The sequence below is a fragment of the Gossypium hirsutum genome, chromosome D12 (assembly GCF_007990345.1).
Source record: "Gossypium hirsutum isolate 1008001.06 chromosome D12, Gossypium_hirsutum_v2.1, whole genome shotgun sequence".
Taxonomy (NCBI): domain Eukaryota; kingdom Viridiplantae; phylum Streptophyta; class Magnoliopsida; order Malvales; family Malvaceae; genus Gossypium; species Gossypium hirsutum.
In genome coordinates, this window is record NC_053448.1 from 45776826 (window position 1) to 45798416 (window position 21591).

The 21591-nt window shown below is 32.2% G+C and overlaps 3 protein-coding genes across 3 annotated transcripts; 1 reads left to right on the top strand and 2 right to left on the bottom strand.

Moving 5' to 3' along the window:
- Positions 1 to 580: 580 nt before the first annotated feature.
- Positions 581 to 883, bottom strand: LOC107943474 (uncharacterized). The gene has a single exon (XM_041108007.1). It carries the CDS (start codon positions 881 to 883, stop codon positions 581 to 583), a length of 303 nt encoding a protein of 100 aa, XP_040963941.1.
- A 2644-nt stretch (positions 884 to 3527) lies between these two features.
- LOC107947568 (putative cell wall protein) lies at positions 3528 to 4249 on the bottom strand. The gene has a single exon (XM_016882182.2). The coding sequence runs from the start codon at positions 4188 to 4190 to the stop codon at positions 3804 to 3806; it is 387 nt and encodes a 128-aa protein (XP_016737671.1). The 5' UTR covers positions 4191 to 4249; the 3' UTR covers positions 3528 to 3803.
- An 8027-nt stretch (positions 4250 to 12276) lies between these two features.
- On the top strand, positions 12277 to 13260 carry LOC107946154 (photosystem II repair protein PSB27-H1, chloroplastic). The gene has a single exon (XM_016880377.2). The coding sequence runs from the start codon at positions 12497 to 12499 to the stop codon at positions 13013 to 13015; it is 519 nt and encodes a 172-aa protein (XP_016735866.1). The 5' UTR covers positions 12277 to 12496; the 3' UTR covers positions 13016 to 13260.
- The last annotated feature ends 8331 nt before the right edge of the window (positions 13261 to 21591 follow it).

The window sequence follows — 21591 nt, forward strand, 5'->3', positions numbered from 1 at the left end:
TTTTTGTTAATACCACCATTTTGCCATGCATTGCGATTAATGAACAGGGTAGCATACTTTTTTTTGGACAAGGTGCTTTTTCAAATTTATAGACACGTACAATGATGCTAATCTATGGTAGTGCTAGTGCCCAGTTTATAGTCTAATATTCCCCAACATTAGTTTCAAATCACCAAATCTGCTTAACCTAGGAACTTTCAGTACGTAGGATCTAAAATGATCATATAAGAAAGCATGGATAAGCATGATAGGTCATAATTTATAACTAATGTGGAAATTGAGATACATGATTACTTGACAAGAAATAGATTCCAACTGGAAAATACATACAGGAGTAGACTCTAGACTTCACTAAAATGACAAACTCGAATTCATATCACTTTAGTTATGTGAATGAATACGATAGACTACAATGGAACCCCTAAAGACTCAATGCAGATAATTGATTCCCTTTATTCTTAGATTTATTGAAAGTTTCATAGCCAAGCATGTTCAAGGACGTGGGTTTGTTCCTGCAATGCCAGCACCACGACCTGCTGGAATTGGCACCTCAAAACCAGGGTTTGGAACGAATGTGTCATCACTCATCACTACCTGGAAGCTGGCGATTTCCACCAATTGTGCTGCCAACATGGCGGCCACTGCTGCCGGTGTGGGTGCCAGTGCCGATGGTGTGTGGATTGTGATGTTTGAAAACTGGTGGCAGCAACACTCGTCCAAGGCCTGGAATGAGCACACTACGGTCATGTTTTAGAAATTCAGGTTGTTTCATTTGATCATCATTCTTCGAGATGTCACGTGCTGCAATGGCTTGCCCAGCAATAACAAACAGAATGCTGAGCATGAAAACGTGAGTAAGCAAGGAACTAATTTTGCAAGCCATTATCAGAGTAAGTAAGAGTGAGAGCTAGGATTGGTTCTGATATGATGGGGAGAAGGGATTAAATAATGCTTCTTATAGAGAAGGTCTAAGTGAGTTGGTTGATCAATTGGCGGTGAGTTAGAAAGAGCATTCCATTTTAAAAGCACCATTGAAGGAGACGTCCCATAAAAACAGAAGCAAAGCATGCAATAATTAGCATGAATTGCATGGGTAGGTTAGGTGGCTTAGGGTTTGCCATGTTGGGTGAGGTTTTTGGGTAAGTTATGAGATTTTTCTCTTCAAAGGCTATGTGTATCTATACTAAAAACGCTTAAATTATATTTACATTATGTTTTTATACTATATTTTGACTAATTCATTCTTTCACCACAACTCTATTGGAAACTCAGATGAATATGTATCTGTCATGGAAGATCCACAACTTGTAATTATCTTTTCTTTGGTCGGTTTAATTCAACTTAATATTAATTGAAAACATGTAAACAAAAAAATCATACAAAAATATATATTTGACATTGGAGTGATAACAAAAGCTTTGTTATGTTGTAAATTCAATGAATAATAGGCATGTATAGCATACAATGAAAAAAATGTACATAAACATTTTAGTTAAAAAAAAAACACTTTGATACCATATTAAAATAGATATAAAATTATTTAAAACAAAAAAAGTTAAATTGACTAGAAAAAACCTAATTTATTATTGGTGAGAATATGGTCTAAGCACTTATACTTTTTACACTTTGGAATTTAGTTCCTCTACTTATATTTCTACTAATTTATTACACGTATTTTTTTGAATTTAAAAATTTAAGTTCAAGTATTAACCCAGTTAAAATTATTTAATTAAATTCATTAATAAAATATTTTAAAATAAAAAAACTCACTTGATAGTTATGTAACAAAAACAAATGATATTATAATAGGATTAAATTTAACAAAAAATTAACAATTAAACTTGTATTTTTAAATTCAAAAAATAAAGATACTAAATTTTTAAAAAAATAAATTGAAAGATTAAATTATATGAAAATATATATATATATATATAACACATATTTAAATTTAAATTTGAATATGATGACCCACAAATAGTGACTTGCAAAATGTTGACTGCTACCAAATAAAACGGAGCAATAAAGGATTTGATGCATAAAGCCTAGAGGTGTAAACCATTTTGCTCACATGGATATATTCAATGTGTGTATAAATATGGGTGAAATGAGAATTGTCTATTGATATTAAAGCAATGCTTATTTAGCTTGCATTTTTACATTTAAAAAAACTAAGGCTCCTTTTTATTTTAAAACTGGTATTTTTTATTTTTAAAATTAAAAAACATCTTCGGTAAAAAGAAAAATTTTCAGTAATATAAAAATACGATTCATATTTATTTCCTATAATAGAAACATGAGAAAAAAAATAATTTTTTTAAAAAAAATACTAAAAATCATAGAAAACTGTAAAACTTTTTAAAACATTACAAATTTTGCTTAATCTGTTGGGTAGTAGATATTTGGTAGTATTTAACAGTTTGAAGTTGCAAAATAAAGAAATGTCAAATCATGGATTTTTTATCATTCAAGATACAAAATTTCAAAAAGGCTAATAAAAAATATTATGCTTTTCGACAAAAAAGAAGAAGCTTGTACTTGTTTTGGAGAAATAAGAAAATCTTATATGAGTAGTTCTGCTAAAAATGTATTTATTAAGACATTTTATTAGTCAGCAAGGCCATTAAGTTGAGGTTTTAAAAGGGTTAATATCACAAATTGCCAAACATAGGACATGGAACATTTGTTTCTTTGGTGCCAATTTGCTCGAGCAATATGAAGTTATTTGGGGTTCAAGTCATGCAGGGTTTGGTCCAATATTTTATCATCACGAGTCGAAAATCCTTCAATGCAATTAAAATCCAAGTCCAACCAGCACAAAACCGAGGCGAAGGGGGACAGATACATGGTTAACAAAGCTTAATCATACGATAGGACCAAATTGGGAGTGAGAAGGAAATGGGGACAGGAGGAAGATTGGTCAGAGAATGTGGAAAAGGAGAACAGATTAGTAGCTAAAACCGACTCCAAGAAGCTGGGAAGGGGTTTCCATCATGAAATGGTAGCTAAAAGTGAAGAAACTCGGGGAGGTTCTACAGTTTCACGGGTAGACAGAACAAATAGAACTAGTAAAAGGAGCCAATTATGTCAATATGGTATTTTCCTTAATCATATATTAGCTTTTTGATAAAAATAAATGGCCTCAAATGGGTCTTAGCCAATCTGCATTCTCTTCAGCTGTCACCTTTGGCATGACTTTGTTGTATTTTCCCTCATTACTGGAATTGGGTCCCCTCATCTTAAATGTGAAAGCATTCCAGCATTTTAATAATTGACATAGAAAAGAATGTTTTAAGGCTGTGATTTTTATTAAAACCACCATTTTGCCATGTCATTGTAGTTAATGAACAGAGTAGCATACTTTTTTTTGGACAATGTGCAAGTTCTCTTTTTCAAATTCATAGACACGTACAGTGACGCTCCTCTAGGGTATTGCTAAGTGCCCATTTTATATAGTCTAATGTTCCCTAATATTAGTTTCAAATTACCAAATCTGTTTAAGGCAGGAACTTTTAGTAGGATCTAAAATGATCATATAGGAAATCATTAATAAGTATAATAGACCACAATTGATAACTAATTTGGAAATTCAGATGCATGATGACTTGGCAAGAAATAGTTTCCGACTAGAAAATGCATACAGGACTAGGAGTAGGCTCTAGACTTTAAAATGACAAACTCGAATTCATATAATTTTAATTATGTGAATGACTACGATATATTACAATGGGACCCCGAAAGACTCAATGTAGATAAGTGATTCCCTTTATTCTTTAATTGATTGAAAGTTTCATAGCCAAGCATGTTCAAGGACGTGGGTTTGTTCTTGCAATGCCAGCACCACCACCTGTTGGAATTGGCACCTCAAAACCAGGGTTTGGAACGAATGTATCATCACCACCTCGAATCTGGCAATTTCCACCAATTGTGCTGCCAAAGTGGCCTCCACTGCTGCCGGTGTGGGTGCCAGTTCCGATAGTGTGTGAATTGTGATGTTTGAAAACTGGTGGCAACAACACTCGTCCAAGGCCTGGAATGAGCACGCTACGGTCATGTTTTAGATATTCAGGTTGTTTCATTTTATAATCATTCTTCGAGATGTCACGTGCTGCAATGGCTTGCCCGGCAATAGCAAACAGAATGCTGAGGATGAAAACATGAGCAAGAAGCAAGGAACTAATTTTGCAAGCCATTATCAGAGTAAGTAAGAGTGAGAGCTAGGATTGGTTCTGGTATGATGGAGAGAAGGGATTAAACGATTCTTATAGAGAAGGTCCAAGTGAGTTGATTAATCCATTGGCGATGAGTTAAAAAGAGCATTCCATTTTGAAAGCACCATTGAAGGAGACGTCCCATAAAAACAGAAGCAAAGCATGCAATAATGTAGCATGAATTGCATGGGTAGGTTAGGTGGCTTAGGGTTTGCCATTGTAGGTGAGGGTTTTCGGTGAGTTATGAGATTTTTCTCTTAAAAGGCTATATGTATGTGTGCTATAAACGTTCAATTTAAATTTAAATTTACATTTTGTTTAATGCTATATTTTGACTAATTCTATTTTTTCTATCATGCCCCAAAAACTAGGTTAGAAGAATTGGTTTTGTGAAAACCGAGAGTGGATACGCCTTGATTTATAAGGTTATCTTTGTGCATTTATAAATCGAGGGTTTGAAATGGGGACCAAAATTAGGGTTATAATAATTAATTAAAGTATTAAAATAATATAATAAGGTTTTATTATATTAATTAATCTAAAACGAAACTTGATTACGAGGTTTAATTTGAAAATAGTGTGTTTTAATTGAGTTAGGATCTAATTGGAAAATGGGTAAAACAAGGAGTGACCAAAAAGGGCAAATTGCTCAATTTTTGGGAAATTAGTCTTCCACTAGAAATTTCCGTCTTTTTCCCTCTCCTAACCTAAACCCCATCCTATGTTCCTACAGTAAGTACATCAAGAATTTTTACCTTGTTTAATTCCAAATTAGTTATAAATTATGATAATGAAATAGTTTAATTACTAATCTGTTAATGTTATATGTAGAAATTATTAGTGAATACTAATGAGTATGATTCAAATTTTATTTTATGTTATGAAATTTAAGTAATTTACAATAATAGTGTGAAATTGACTAAATCATAAAGTTAATAAAGTATGTCATGACATTGTATAAAGTAGAAAGAGGTTTTAAATGAAGAAGTGTTAAAGTTATGGTGTTATATGTGATAAATGTGTAAGCTAATAAATAATATGTAAGTTGAGTCCCTTCCTCCCATTTTATTGTTTTAGACAAACTAGGAAAAAGTCACACCTTGAAATAAATATATATATAGTTAAGAAATGAGATTAAACAAGAAATAGGCTTTAGCTTTAATGGTTAAGAGTTAGCTTCCCTCTCTTGTGATTTCAGGTTTGAACCCCTTCTTCCCCTTCTATTTTAGGAATTCGGCCAATCTCCAAAAATAAAGCAATACTTACAATTAAGTGTCTAAATTAAGTAAGAAATAGGTTTGAGGCTTAATGGTTAAATAGTTGGTTTCCCCCTTGATAACCCAAGTTTAAGCCTCCTCCTCCTCCCCTTTCAGTTTAATTTCAAATTTCAGAAAAATATTAGGAAAATTGCAAGTGCAACCCCTAGGGTTCACAAACCCTAGGAGTTTAACCAATTCTTTCCTAATTAGAATCCATATCTTGCTCTTCCTCAAAATTCTAATAGAATTAGAATTCCACCATCTTTTTCTTCTTTTCATAGTTAGATTTTCATATTGCCCCTTTTCAAATCCTAATAGAATTTTCTCTCCATCTTTCTATTTATGCTCTTTTTATTTTATTTTCCTTTTCTATACATCATATTTTTATCCTAATTGTTGATAATTATTTTTCTTTCCCGAATCAAATAATCTTCCATTCAGTCGTTCTTTCTATCGATTTTGTAATTTTCGTCAATAGCATCCCTACCAAGAATCGGTAAGTACATCTCATTTTCGATGTTTAGATCTTGAATTTTCGTAGTATTTGTATCCAACTCTAATTTTACATTTGATTAAACAATCTTTTTTTGGTTCTTGTCAAACCTTTCGATAATCTTGTCGAATCTTGAAATCAATCATTAATTCATGTGCAAATGTCATTTGAAGGATCGTGTTCTGGTGAATCAGATCAGGATCAGGCATGAGGAACATCAATCAGACTCCCGATGAAAGGTGTGTGTGCTTTTACAAGCGAATTGGGTCAAACCGTGCTTAACGTTAGGGTCACATGAGCGTGTGAACCACACGGCCCCTCACACTGCCATATGCCTCTGAAGCTCTAGGATAGTTCAAATCTCACACAGCCAAGAACCCTCCGCACGTCCATGTCTACCCTATAGGTAAATTTTTGCAAATGTCATGGTGACAATTTGTTACACGGCTTGGCCACATGGTTGTGTAACCCTTCCACACGGCCTATATCACCTCACATGGCCTGACCACATGGCCGTGTGTCCTCTATTTATAGTTTTGCCCAAAAATTTATGTTATATGCAATTTAGTCCTTGAATACTCCCGAAACTATTTTTAGTGTCTTATTTTATTCAATTGATCCCCTAAAAATATAAATAATGTTAGAATCCATTATTTGATTGACTGAATTATTATATTTATGCATGATATGTGAATAATATATATGTATGTTGCATCTATATTTCTGATTGTACGTTCAACATGCCTCATGATACAGTTAAATCAAATCCATGAAAAGTAAATTCTTTGCTACTGTACTGATTAGTTAAAAGCATATCTATTGCTGCCATATTGATATGTTATAAGCATATTACTCGTTGTCGTTTTTATTTGTTATAAGCATGTCATATTACATATCATAGGGCAAGACGCTTTGAAAAGAGGAAGTTCTGGCAGATTAATTATCTGCAACTCTGGTGATTCATCCACAACTTATCTAGAAACTTTAATCTGCAAATATGTTGTGCATTCACAACCATCTGACAACGTATTAACTTGCAACACTGGTGGTTCATCCACCCATATTCTGGCAACTTTCATATGCAAATATGTTGTGTATTTAGAGCCATTTGACAGTGTATTAACCTGCAACACTGGTGGTTCATCCACCCACATTCTGGAAACTCTTATATGCAAATATGTTGTGCATTCACAACCATCTGGTAGCATATTAACCTACAACTTTTGTGGTTTATCCACAACCCAGTGTGTAGGGGTGGATGAGTTCTGGGGAACTTTACTATGGTGTGTAGCGGTGGGGTAGAATCTTTTTTGTTAAACCAAATCTGTATTGTATTCATAAAGCATGTGCATACAATTTTGATATTTCTGAGATGATATATGTATATGTATATACATTGTTGCGTTGATATGATATATCGATATTCTTAAAATACTACTATGAATTATACTATGTAATGTGATTTTGTATGTTAATCGGTTGCACTGGTTTTCTTGTGATGGAACTCACACTAGGCTTCATTGCTCACTGCCATTTTATTTCCATTTTCTACAGATAACCCACCAGGTTAAGACGCAAACACAACATTCAGAGGGTCTCGACTCAATTTTGTTAAAATATTTTAGATTTATTATTTGATATTTTTGTTATTCAGAGACTGTATTGTTTTATTCTTGATTTGTGGCATGAGACTCAGGTTTTGGGTTTTTAAATAGCTTGCATGACATTTAATTTGAGTTTAGATTGTTGAAATATGATTTTTAATTATTTATGCATAAGATCTGAATTTTTAGTAAAGAAAAACTAAGTTAAATATCACTTTTCGGCTGTTTGATTGTAATTAAAATTGTGGTAATAGATTATTGGAAAACTAACTAAATTTTCTTAAAATTAGTCATTGACACATAGGAAAGTTATCTAAATCAGTTTTTCATAACTCGTGAACTTTTCTGAAAATAGATTAAGTTTTTACTAAAATAAACGACTTTTTTTAATAATGGCTGTTTTATAATCTCTGATACCTCTGCTAGGCTATTTCGGTGGCTAATATAATCTTCTGAATTCGGGCATAACGTCTAGACCAAGGTGGAGAGATTACACTTTCACTATAACTCTACCAGCAATTTAGATGAATATGTCACTGCCATGTAAGATTTACCTTTCCTTTTCTCCATCATCATACTCCACAACTTGCATTGTCTTTTTTGTTGCTCTAGAAATTAAGCAATTCAACTTAATATTAATTGAAAGGTTAAAATGTGTAATCGTATAAAATTTAAGATTTAATTTTTTGTAGTTTAAAAGTTAAATCTTCAAGACTTTTACTTTGTTCAATTCTATAAAAATTCTAGATCAATCATTATTGTTGTTGGTAGTTTTTTGTCAACATCTGTCAATTTAACATGTTTATTTTTTGTCAATTATATTCTACATCATACGAGGAAAGTTTAATCAAGATTTCAAATTGAAAAATTTTGATAGAAAATACTCACAAATTCAAAGACTAGACTGAAATTTTTAAATAAAAAAGCAGAACTTATATTTTAACTTTTTAAATACTGAGATTAAATATTAAATTTTATCAAAATTTAAGCTAATTGAAAACATGTAATAAAAAAATCATGCAAAAATATTTTACATAGAAGCTTTATTATGTGATAACCAATAATAGGCATACATAACACAGAAGAAAATAAAGACTGAAGTTTGATACCATATTAAATTACAATCAAATTATTTTTAAAAATTAAATTCATTAGAAAAAAACTTAATTTATTATAGGTTAAAATATGCTCTATATATTTATACTTTTTGTAAATTTAAAATTTGGTTCCTTTATTTTTATTTTTAGGAATTTAATTTATATACTTTTTCAAATTAAAGAAAAAACTTATGTTCATTTGCTAACATGGTTAAGATTTCACATTAAATTCGTTGTTAAAATATTTTGAAATAAAAAAAATACTTATTTAATAGTCATGTAAAAAAAAACAAATGATATTATAATGGACTTAAATTAAATAAAAAAATTTAACGGTATTAATAATTTTACTTGTATTTTTAAATATAAAAGGTAATGAAATTAAAATTTAAAAAATAAAAATAAAATTTTAATATATATATATATAAATATATAAATATAAAGAATTGTAGCACATTTTAACTTTTATTATATTTAAATTTGAACATGGTGTCCCACAAAATGTTAAATGCTACCAAATAAAACGGAGCAATAAGGGATTTGTATTAAAGGAATAATAATTTTTTTGGCACTTATAAAAAAGAAGTTATTTTAGTTTTTTAATTTTTAGTCTTTAAATTGTTTTTGTCAAATCACCTTAAAATAGATGAAAAAGTTAACATCCTTTAATTTCACTGATGTGATATACACTTAAATGACACATTAACATTTAATTAAAATTTTAAATTTTTAAAATTTCAAAAAAATTATAAAAAATATTTTTAAAATTTTTAAAAAATTAATTCAATATTGACATGTAGTCCACATGGCAATCCACATGTATATCAAGGGAAAATTTGACAAAAAATACAAATTTTAGAGCTAAAAAGAGGCCAAAAATTAATAGAAAATTAAAATGGCTTTCTATTTATAAAGTTGGGAGAACCAAAAAAATCATTATATCTATATTGAATGCCTGCGTAACCATTTAGTGAAATGAAAATTGTCTATTGATAATTTTATACATGCATGTGGTTGAACTTGCATTTTGTTTTTTAGAAAGATAAATATATTTTTATTTTTTAGAGATAAATTTCATTTTTTAAAAATTAAAAAACATAAAATTGTTTTCAATAATACGAAAAACAAAGAACTAGGCAGTGGCTTTGGCCCTCCAAAAATGGTAGATTTATTATTTATCTCTTTAAAATTTTATGAAATTATATGTTAGTATAATGGTAAAATTACTGGCCTCCAATAATTTATTATTCATTTTTGGTCCTTTAAAGCAATTTTTTGGCTTCACCGTTATGTCACGAGGCTAGAAATTTAGTTTGGCAAACTGCGCCGTCTTAGGTGATTTCTTTGTTTCAAATTTGTATAAGTCAGTCTGACTCTTAGGAGGTGAGAATTCTCAAAGGAATTCTCAAATATACCAAAATAAAGCGAAAGCAAACTCTCAAAAGCGAAAAAGCCATAAGAAAGTTAAGCACGTCAATTATTTGAGTAAACGCTCTTAAAAGTGTTATATTACTTTGAAGAAATACAATTGAATGATTACAAATGAAGGGAAATGTTTACATTTATAATTGAGCTCTCTCAAATCCGACGGTACAATCTAAACTACATTGACAGTCAAGATTAAAGCTTATTTACAAGATGGGAGTCCTAAAGGATTTAAACACTATATAATCTTATCCTTTAGAATTTACAATATTCACCATGATAACTCTAGTTTTACTGAACTGTTTCACTGGGCCACCAATGTTTCAAATAAATGGACTTCTCTATGTGTTCCACAAATCGGACTAGTCCATGTGAGTTAAATGAGCGTCATTTAATTAATTGACTTCCATGTAATGGTTTGTATGCATTCGTCTTAAGCTTTGATCCGTGACCTGTGACACTTACATTTATCCTACTATAAAACTAAAGTTGTTTTACACATTTTCCTATAATTTTGTATGATTAATATTTTAATAATCTAACTGTCAAATTTTATATTCTATTCATATAGATTATACATGTCAAATTTGACATATATTAAAAATTTTCTAACTATTTTTTATATAAAACTTTTAATCGATAAATAAATGTTGGAAACTTATTTGTGGCTTGGAAACCAGACTTTGATAATGGAAAATGGGAAACTTCAAAGTTCAGAAAGCTAGTCTCAAGGAATTAATGCCGGTTTTAAAATCATGGAAAAGGGCCATGGCCCATGGGTAATTCTGTACCACTGCCAATTCTAACAGTTCATCATCGTCATAAGTTATAACAATGATAAATGATTTTAGAGAATAAAATTAGGTTTCCAAACCATGTAGAAAAATGCTCCATATAATTTTTTAATAGTTGGTTAATATTTGAACCAAATTATTATTAATTGAATTAACTAAAATTATAAAATTATTAACTGTTAATTTAGCTAAAATATTTCAAAATTTTTTAATCGGCCGAAATAATTTCGGTTTATTCAAGCGGTTAATCAAATTAACTGAAATTTTTGTTCAAATAAATTTGAAGCATGAAAAAAATACCGTTGCAATGTTATTTTTCTTTGCTGTTAATTCAAAAAAGAAAACAAAAACAATACTAATTTAAAATCATCATAACAAACATTGTATTGAAAACAAGAAAATTTGAAACTTGAGCGATGAAATGAAAAAAAAAAATGGAAGAATAGAAGATGGTTTAGTGTTAAGCGGTGCCCACCCGAACTTTGTTTTGAGTTTGACAATGGGAGGACAAAATATTAGGGCTACTTTCTTTACTTTTTTAATTTAAAAATATGATTTTATGCCCAATATAATAATTTGTATGAATCCAATTAGTTTAAAGCTTATTCTTTAATTTTTATATTTTGGGCTTACATAAAATATTGGATTTATCTAATATATTGGGCCTAAAATATTTTATTTTTAATAATTTTGGTTGATCGGTTAATTATCCGGTTTTAAATCGAATTAACCATTAATTAAAATTTTAAAAAGTCCTTAACCGATATTCGATTGAGTTAGATTCGTTGGTTGATTAATTGAAATAATTTAGTTCGATCAATTAATTTGGTTAAAACCCAATTATGAACACCTATATCATTTGGGTTATAAACAAGGTTGCGTATTTCGTTCTGATAATAAACTAGAATAATAAAATTTAGGTTTTATTTAGGTGTAAGTAAATTTCATTTTGTAATTTTGCTCCTACTGACCATTACAAAATTTTATTTATTTTTGAGTAGTTGGATGTTGGATTATTATATACTTAGGGTTGGTTTAGTATTGTTAAACACTTTTGAGAGAAAAAAATACTTTTGAAATAAAAACATCGCTGAATAAGATGTTTTCAAGTTTTTCAAAAATATTTTTGGGACCATAAAAAAGAAGGAAAAAAAATTTAGCTGCTGTTCAAAAGTGCTTTTTGATCTAAAAACACTTTTAAAAAGTAATGCTAAACTAAACCTTAATTGAAAATGAGAGCATTGTTTAATGTATGAAATATTTTACTTGTTTATTTTGAATTTGTTTAAAAATAAGTTATATTTATGAAACTCATTAAAAATATATTTTATGTAATAAATTTGAAAGATATTGATATTAATATATAGCAGCACTCTGTGTACATCGATGTTGACTATGTTGAATATAAATCAAGTCTAAGACTTGGGCACATTGATGGAATTAAGCCTCAAATGTATTGCCACTTGGAGGTTCTTAGAAATATATCTAAGATATCATTGGGTCCATTCTCATCCAAAATTGGATAAGGTGATAAGCCCCCACGTAGCACAAACCCAAAGCTCTCCTCTTTTCATTTCTCAAGCTACCAACACAAGTTCACTTGCCAACCAAAAACCATGGCCTCCCCAACACTTATAGCCCCAACTTCCAAGCTCAAACCCCTTCTTCCCATCAAAGCCAGAGCCACGCAAACACCGCCATCACCGCCACCGCACCAGCAACCCTTACGGCGTCAATTCTTGTGTCTTGCTGCTGCTGCTGCCGCCACCACCACAGCAAGTCTTGCTCTTGGAGGGGTTCAGTCAGCATTTGCTGCCTCGGATGAGGAGTACGTGAAGGAGACTGCAGAAGTAATCAACAAAGTGAGAAGCACCATCAATATGGACAAGAATGATCCCAACATTGCTTCTGCTGTAGCTGAGCTTAGAGAGGCATCCAATTCTTGGGTGGCTAAGTACAGAAGAGAGAAAGCTTTGCTGGGTAGAGCTTCTTTCCGTGATATGTACTCCGCATTGAATGCTATTTCTGGCCATTATATTAGCTTTGGACCAACTGCTCCAATCCCTGCAAAGCGAAAGGCTAGGATTCTTGAAGAAATGGACACTGCCGAGAAAGCTTTATCGCGAGGAAGATAGAATCACTATTACTCTCACCAAATGAAGCCGGATTTTTGTTTTCTTAAACATGGAGATTTTTAACTTATTTAATTTATGGAGTTCGAGATTGTAAATTGAGTTTCAGTTTGTGAATTAGGACAAGGTATCTTTTTTCCATATCATGGTTATAAATTACGTACAATATATATTTATATATGTTGCTAGGAATTGTATATCGACAGTCTTCCATATTGTCAGTTTATGGATATCCATCAATTTTAACATTTGAAGAATTGTATCTGACATGTATATTCCAGGTAATTAGGGCAAATTTCCTCTGCCGTCAACATGTAACAATAGAGATACGAAAACAAATTAAAAATTTCTGGCAAACCTGAATTTAAAGGCATTGCTATAATCATATTTTTAGAAAACAATAAAACATTAAACAGGTTTCAACCCCAAAAAAACATTAAACAGGCAGGGCAGAAGAGCATAAGCTTGTAGGGATTTAAGAAGTGGTTTTATAGGTCCCCAATGATCCTTCCTCAATCAATAAAGCATAATCTAGAATCCAAAATCTCATTTTTGTGTTCATCCATAAGAATGGTTCCTAGCATGCACAAGCAATTAGGCCCATTTCAGGGCTTAGGCTGGTTTGTCAACCATTTCCTGGGCTGAATTCTAGTGTCACGGGCCCCGGATCATAGCCTATAACGATTGTGCAAAGAGCATCCCATGAAGGTCAATCGATTAAATGGGGTTTATTCGACTCATTTGAACTAGCCTAATTTGAGGAACATGTAGAGAAACCCGTCTACTTGAAACCTTAGTGACCCAGTGAAACACTTATGGAAAATTAGGGCTACCTTGGTAAATATAGAAACTAATTTTAGAAGATCTGTAATCTGATAAGATTCGATTTTGTAATCTTAAAGGATTGAGTCAATCTTTTAAGACTCTCAATTGTAGATAATAGGCTTTAATCTCAACCGTTGATGTAACTCAATTTGTACCATCAGCTTTAGGGGAGCTCAACTGTAAATAGAGGTCTTCCCCCTCATTTGTAATCATCCATTGTATCCAATTCTTTGTATTTTTTTGAGTAATAAGAATACTTTTAGAGCATTTACTCAAACACTTGGCGTGCTTTTGCTTTCTTGTGGCATTTTATGTTCTTTCGTTGATCTTTCATTTTGAGTTGCTTCCACTTTAATTTTCAGTGTCTTGGAGAATTTTTGTGAGAATTCTCACTTTACGAGAGTTAGGCTGACTTAGGCGAATTTGAAACTAAGAAATCGCCTAAGCTCGCACGGACTGTAAGACTAAAATTCTAACTCTGTGACAATTGGTATCTGAGCTAAGGTTTCAAAGGCACCAATTGAGATGACGAAAGGAGTAAACGATCAGATTAAGCCAATGGAGACCCGCGGGAGGTCTAGGAAAGATAGTTGATTGATGGACATGTTGTTGGCTTTGGAAGGGCGAGTGATCAATCTTGACGAATCCATGGGGGATATGAGTGAGACACTTGAGGTAGTCGAGGGATGCATTGCAGAGTTGGACACGATAGAAGAGAAAATCAAGGAAGTCGTGTTGGAGTCTCTCGGTTCCAATGTGGAAGAGATGCTAGGGGTGCTCAATTCTACTACAGATAAGCCGACAATGGGAGATAATGCTCTTGAGGTCATGGTGATAGCTTTGAAGGAGGAAAAAATGGCTAAGACGAGGGGTTTGAGCACAAGAATTGAAGAGCTCTAGGGAGAGCTTGTTGTGTGTCGAGTCGTCGTGGGTAAATGAGTGTTGGGTGCAACACTAAACTGCAAGATAGATATCCCCAAATCGAAGATGTTCAAGAGAGCAAGGTTTGTAAGGGAAGTGAACACTTTTTGTCGAAGATGGAGCAATACTTTCGTGTCGAGGACATTAAGGATGATAATGCTAAGGTAAATACTATTGCTAGATATTTTATTAATTTTGCTCTTCTTTGGTGGAAGCGTAGGTCCACAAATGAAAAACGTGGTCAAGCTGTGATTGGGACTTGGGAGGAGTTCCAAAATGAGTTCAATGAGCAGTTTTACCCCTAATATGTTGAGAAACAGGCTCGATCTAAGTTGCGTCGGTTCTCGCAACAAGGCTTGTTGAGAGTATGTGAAGGAGTTCAATGAACTAATGCTCCAAATCATGGATTTAAATGAGACGGGGGCATTCTTCCATTTCATGGATGAGTTGAAGCCATAGGTCAAACAAGAATTAGAATGTCGAGTGGTCCAAAAACTTTTAAAAGCTATGATCATGATAGAGTCCTTGGTCGAACTTGTTTCGAGGAAAAACAAGTTAGAGTTTTCTTAACCCAAGGATAAGGGCAATAATGGGGAAGATAAAGAAGGACAAGTTGAGTACAACAATAATTGTGGCAATGAGAAACCATGAAATGGGAGGGGAAAACCCAACAACTTGAAGGAAAAGAAGAGAGAGATACAATGCTTCTTATGTGGTGGTCCACATATAGTAAGTGATTGTTTGAAACAATCTGTATTTTCTGCTATCAAATAGGATGATGAGCCAAAAAAAACACCCATGAGGCTTGGTTCGATCGTGCGTGGCGTTGACTCTAAGAAGGGCAAAAAGAGCGAGAAAAAGCTAGTAGAGTGCTTCTTATGTAATGGTTTACATAAAATGCGGCACTATCTAGAGCGATCCAAGTTGTCTGCGATCAGTAAAGAAGTTGAAGCAGATCCTAAGGAGGAAAGGTTATCGAAGCTTGGATCAATGATACTTAATATTGCTGAAGTGAAAAGGGGTTGCAAGCTAGAAGGATTGATGTTTGTGGACATTAACATCACAAGTGTCAGGCTAGTTTATATCGGAGAAAGCCGTGGGCAAACTTGGTCTCTCAGTTAGCAGATTGACTAAGAGGATCAAGATGATTATTTCCAAAGAGGTCTCTACTGTGGGAGTAGCACAAGGAGTTGAACTACAAATCGGCGAGTATAAAGGCAAAGAAGATTTCGAGTTAATACATTTAGGTGATTATTACGACTTAATTCCTTGACTAGATTACTGTTGTCTTAGCTCTTTTTTCCGATTGCGTTCATATCTTGGGTGATTGGAAACTATGATGTAACACCCCTTATCAGAGACCATTGTCGGAGTCGAGCATGAGGCATTACTTGACTTAACTTAAAAGTTCGGGGCATAAAAATTTACTTTTAAAAGTTATTTCACTATTCATAATAAGGCTGTCCACCTACGCAACAGTTACTAAATCAATTATAACTTGAGCTAAGAAACTAGAAATTTAGATCCATAAATTTTCCCTAAAACTAGACTCATATATATTTTTACCATAAATTTTTTAGAATTTTTGGTTCAACAAATTAGTACAGTTTATTAGTTAAAAGTCTCCCCTGTTTCACTGATTGACTGTCCTGACCTCGTCACTAAAATTCAATTATCTCATTGTACAGACTCCATATGGTGTTATCACTTATTTCTACAGAAAATAGACTCAATAAGGAATCTAGAAATATAAATTACAACTCATAAATATTTTTAAAAATTTTTAATGATTTTCCAAAGCCAGAATAGGGGATTCCGAAAACCACTTTGACATTGTCTAACTAAAATGCAAATATCTTAGAATACATAATTCCTTTGTCTGCACCGTTATTTTTATATGAAAATAGACTCAATAAGATTTAATTATATATCTCATCCATCCTCTAATTCATTTTCTACTATCCTTGGTGAGTTTTCAAAATCACATCACTACTACTGCCTCAAAACTGATTCACTACCAATTTTTACTTTTTCATGATTTCTATGCATAATTTATCACCTAGACATTTATAACAACAAACACCTTCATACTTATCCATTTTAATAACTATTCATCATCAAATATTTACATATCATCTTTTGGTCATATCTTAAGAATATACAATCGAAATAACCAAGTCCCTATACATGCCATAGCTCGAAATATATATCGTCTTAAAATACCAAGTTGTGGTGGTTGATAGTGTGAACGCTCTCCGATGTCTTCAAGATCCCGACTATGCTTGATAATACTATATGAAAGAAAAAGAAATAAAAGAAATAAGCATAAAGCTTAGTAAGTTTACAAGTAAATAAATAACAACATTTATCATAAACAATTATATTCATAAATTTTTATTAAGCATTAAGATCTTTACTTTCTTCTTTACTTACTCTCTTACTCGTTTACTTTCTTGCTTGCTTAACTTACTCCTTCATTGCTGAAATTTCTTTTCTCAACTGATAACTGAGATACTCTTAATCTTATTAACTCACCTGAACTTGTCAATTAGGCTTTTACGTAAAATTTCTTGTAACATCATATATTTATTAGCCCGTTGAATCACTTGGAATACTAAGGATACCCGGTCTCCTATCTGAATATAACATGCCAAAGCTATGTCCCAAACATAGTCTTACATGGGATGTTTCTTGTACTGCCAATGCCATATCCTAGATATGGTCTTACATGAGAGTTCTCATATAGGTGCCCATGCCATGTCCCAGACATGGTCTTACGGAGGACCTCTCATCTAGGTGCCAACTCCATGTCCAGACATGGTCTTACATGGGACCTCTAATCTCGGTGCCAACGCCATGTCCCAGACATGGTCTTACATGGGACCTCTCATAATCTCAATGATGCCAATGCCATGTCCCAGACATGGTCTTACATGGGATCTCTTTACCCAAATGTCATGACATTTGTATCCAATACATTCCTCATGTTTCAACGGGGCCTTTTAACACTGATTCTCTGTCATCTCATACTTGAGTTAACATTAGATATTTTCATGAAATAAATACATAATTGCTGAAAAATAACAGAATTAATAATAATTATCACAATATTGCATTTATTTACCGTAAACTTACTTCGGTACAAAATATGATCAAATATGGCACTTAGTCCTCAACCTTTTTCTTTCCCCGGTCTAACTCTGAATTTTGTTCTTCTTGATCTATAATAGAAAATTTAGCTTATTTAATACTCACATTCATCAAAACAATCCTTAACTCGAACTTTGACAAAATTATGTTTTTACCCCTAAACTTTTGCATATTTATACTTTTGTCCCAAAGCTCGGAAATTAAACTTCATCCCTTATTCTTATGTTTTATGACATGATGAACATTTTTCCCTTCTATGGCAACATCAAATTCCCACTCTAACACTTACTTATGAACATTAGGTATTTTTACTAATTATGCCGTTTTACTCGTTTTCACTTAAAATCAGTTAGCAAAAGTTGTTTAACATAATTTCAAGCTTCATATTCTACCATAAAACATCAAAATAAACACATTTAACCTATGGGTATTGTCGAAACCATTTTTTGAAAACAAAAATGTAGTCATCGACTTAAAAGACGAAAATTAGAGTCGCCACCGATCTTTTAAAGATGTGTGATCAGATCACCTTGAAAATGATTTTAGGTTTACAAATTTTGAGAAAATAGGTTCGGGATTCGGTTACGCACGAGGAAGGTTTAGCACCCTCGTAACTGTAACACCCCTTACCCGTATCCAACACCGGAATAGGGTACAAGGCATTACCAAAACACATACACTTGTAAACGTATTTAACCGAGTTATAAAATTTCATCAAAATTAAAACTTTCAAAATAATTAACATGTTTCTATAAGTTTTCCCAATATATCCTCAAAATATTATAATCATAATAATTAGGGCCCGCGAGACCCGATACATACTCATGCAATTTAATGCTTCATTTCCATTTCATTCAATTCGCAATTTCTCATGCTCATAATTTAAATCATATCACTAGCAATTTCCATTTAATTCACGTGCAATTCAATGACATCAAATTCAAAACTAATACGTATTTACCATTTAACTCAATGTTTATTGATTATACCATTCAATAACACATTTATGAAATTCTCAATTTAGCAATGAAAATATCACTTTAGTTTGAATAACAACATCGTCCTGATATAAATACACTACCACTTATCCATTTACTTTAATTCTTTTGGGCCCATTTGTCACTTACCATCCTTAATCAAATTAGGGAACGGTCACGGAAAATTGAGTACTTCACTTTCACTTTGCCATAGTATAACTATGGTCTTACGTATGATCACTTATCACTTGTCCCTGATCAGATAAGTGTAGCCACCTATCACTTTGTTTCTTGATCAGATAAGTGTAGCCACTTATCACTTTGTTTCTTGATCAGATAAGTGTAGCCACCTATCACTTTGTTTCTTGATCAGATAAGTGTAGCCACTTATCACTTTGTTTCTTGATCAGATAAGTGTAGCCACTTATCACTCTGTCTCTTGATCAGATAAGTGTAGCTAAAGCTATCACTTATCACTTTTCACTTGTCACTTGATCAGATAAGTGTAGCCGAAGCTATCACTTATCACTTTGTCACTTGATCAGATAAGTATAGCCGAAGCTATTACTTATCACTTTCCACTTGTCACTTGATCAGATAAGTGTAGCTAAAGCTACCACTTATCACTTTGTCACTTGATCAGAAGTACTCAAATCCGGCGTTCCGCTCAATTTGATCATTTATTCATATATCAGGCTTACCAACATGTGTTAATTCATAAACCATTCATGGTATTATTTCATGCCAAATCATATACTGAATATACCATACACACATACTATGAAACTTTATTTTCACACATGAGCTTAAACCATGACCAATAATGCACAAAAATAAGCATCATTCATATTTCATCGTTTATGAGTTATAATCAAACATATGACCATTTATACACGAATCATTCATATATTTCCCAATTTTCCTCCTCCTCCTCTCCATTCCACATCCTTAATGTGTATAACACACTTAAACAACATTAACCATAATTTCAATATTCACTAACATGTATATTCAAAGCAGTTTATCCGAGTCAGAGTCACTAAATTATTTTTATCCGGAGCTACAGAGCTCCAAATTAAGATCCGTTAATTTTCCCTGAAACTAGACTCACATATCTTCATACCATAAAATTTTCATAATTTTTGGTTCAGCCAAATAGTACAGTTTATTCTTTAAAGTTTCCCCTGTTTCGCTGTCTGACAGTTCCGACCACTCTTCACTAAAAATTAATTATCTCATTGTACAGAATTCAGATGATGTTTTAGCTTGTTTCTTCTAAAAATAGACTCATTAAGGATTCTAACCATATAAACTATAACTCATAATCATTTGTGTACAATTTTAATGATTTTCCAAAGTCAGAACAGGGGAACCCGAATTCATTCTGACCTTGTCTCACAAAATCTATTATATCTCATGATTTACAATTCCATTGCTCACATCATTTCTTTTATAAGAAACTAGACTCAATAAGCTTTAGTTTCATATTTTATTCATCCTCTAATTCAATCTCTACAATTTTTGGTGATTTTTCAAAGTTACACTACTGCTGCTGTCCAAAACTGCTTTAGTGCAAAATGTTGATTTCCATTTTGCCCCAAATTTCACAGTTTATACAATTCGGTCCTTTCTCAATTAACCCCTCAATTAATCTAATTTTCTCAATTAGTACTTTACTAGACATTATAAGTTGTTACAAAAATATTGAAATTCAGAATTTCCACATATAACTCTATCTTCAAACTCTTTTACTATTAGGTCCCAAACATTCACTTTCTATTCAATTCTTTCAATAAAATCAGCATATGAACAATTTAAAGCTCTAATTTCATGCTAAATCATCATATACTTCCAGCACATATTCATATCAACTTTCAACTTCTTTCATAAAATCAAAAACTAATGGATTTAACAAGTGGGCCTAGTTGTAAAAGTCATAAAAATACAAAAATTTCAAGAAATAGTCAAGAATTGAACTTACTTGTAATAAAAATATGAAGAACCAGCTTGAAGAAGCCCTTCCATGGTGTTTTAGCTGATGAGAATTCAGAAAAATGAAGAGAAATCTGGATAATTCCACTTGGGTCCTAACTTTATTAAGCAAATTTTGCAATTTTCCAATTTTGCCCTTAATTCACCTTACTTTCTTGCTGATTTCATGCCTCTGCCGTCCAGCCCAAATAGACCTTGGGTCTATTTGCCTTTAAAGCCCTCTTCCTTTTATCATTTAAGCTATTTAATCATTTCCCAAAATTTTGCATTTGTTACAATTTAGTCCTTTTTGTTCAATTAATTATCGGAACTTTAAAATTTCTTAACGAAACTTTAATACTAACTTTTTAACACTCCATAAATATTTATAAAAATATTTATGGCTCAGTTTAAAATCCCCGAGGTCTTGATACCTCATTTCGATTCTAATTATTTTAATATTTATTTCTAGTGCACTATTCACTATTTCAAAAATTTTCCTAACTTCATATTTAACTTATACTTACTAAATTAATAATATTTTCTACCCATTTGTCGAATTTAGTGATCTCGAATCACCGTTCCAACACCTCTGAAAATTCAAGCCATTACATTTTTTTTTTCGTCGGATTTGTGGTCCCGAAACCACTGTTCCGACTAAGCCTAAAATCGGGCTATTACAGTAACACCCAAAATTGGTACTGAATTGATTGTTTAATGTCTTAGTGTCGAGAA

Bases quoted from the DNA above. Each gene is read 5' to 3' on its own strand.
- LOC107943474 (XM_041108007.1), bottom strand. From the start codon at position 883: ATGGCTTGCAAAATTAGTTCCTTGCTTACTCACGTTTTCATGCTCAGC.
- LOC107947568 (XM_016882182.2), bottom strand. From the start codon at position 4,190: ATGGCTTGCAAAATTAGTTCCTTGCTTCTTGCTCATGTTTTCATCCTC.
- LOC107946154 (XM_016880377.2), top strand. From the start codon at position 12,497: ATGGCCTCCCCAACACTTATAGCCCCAACTTCCAAGCTCAAACCCCTT.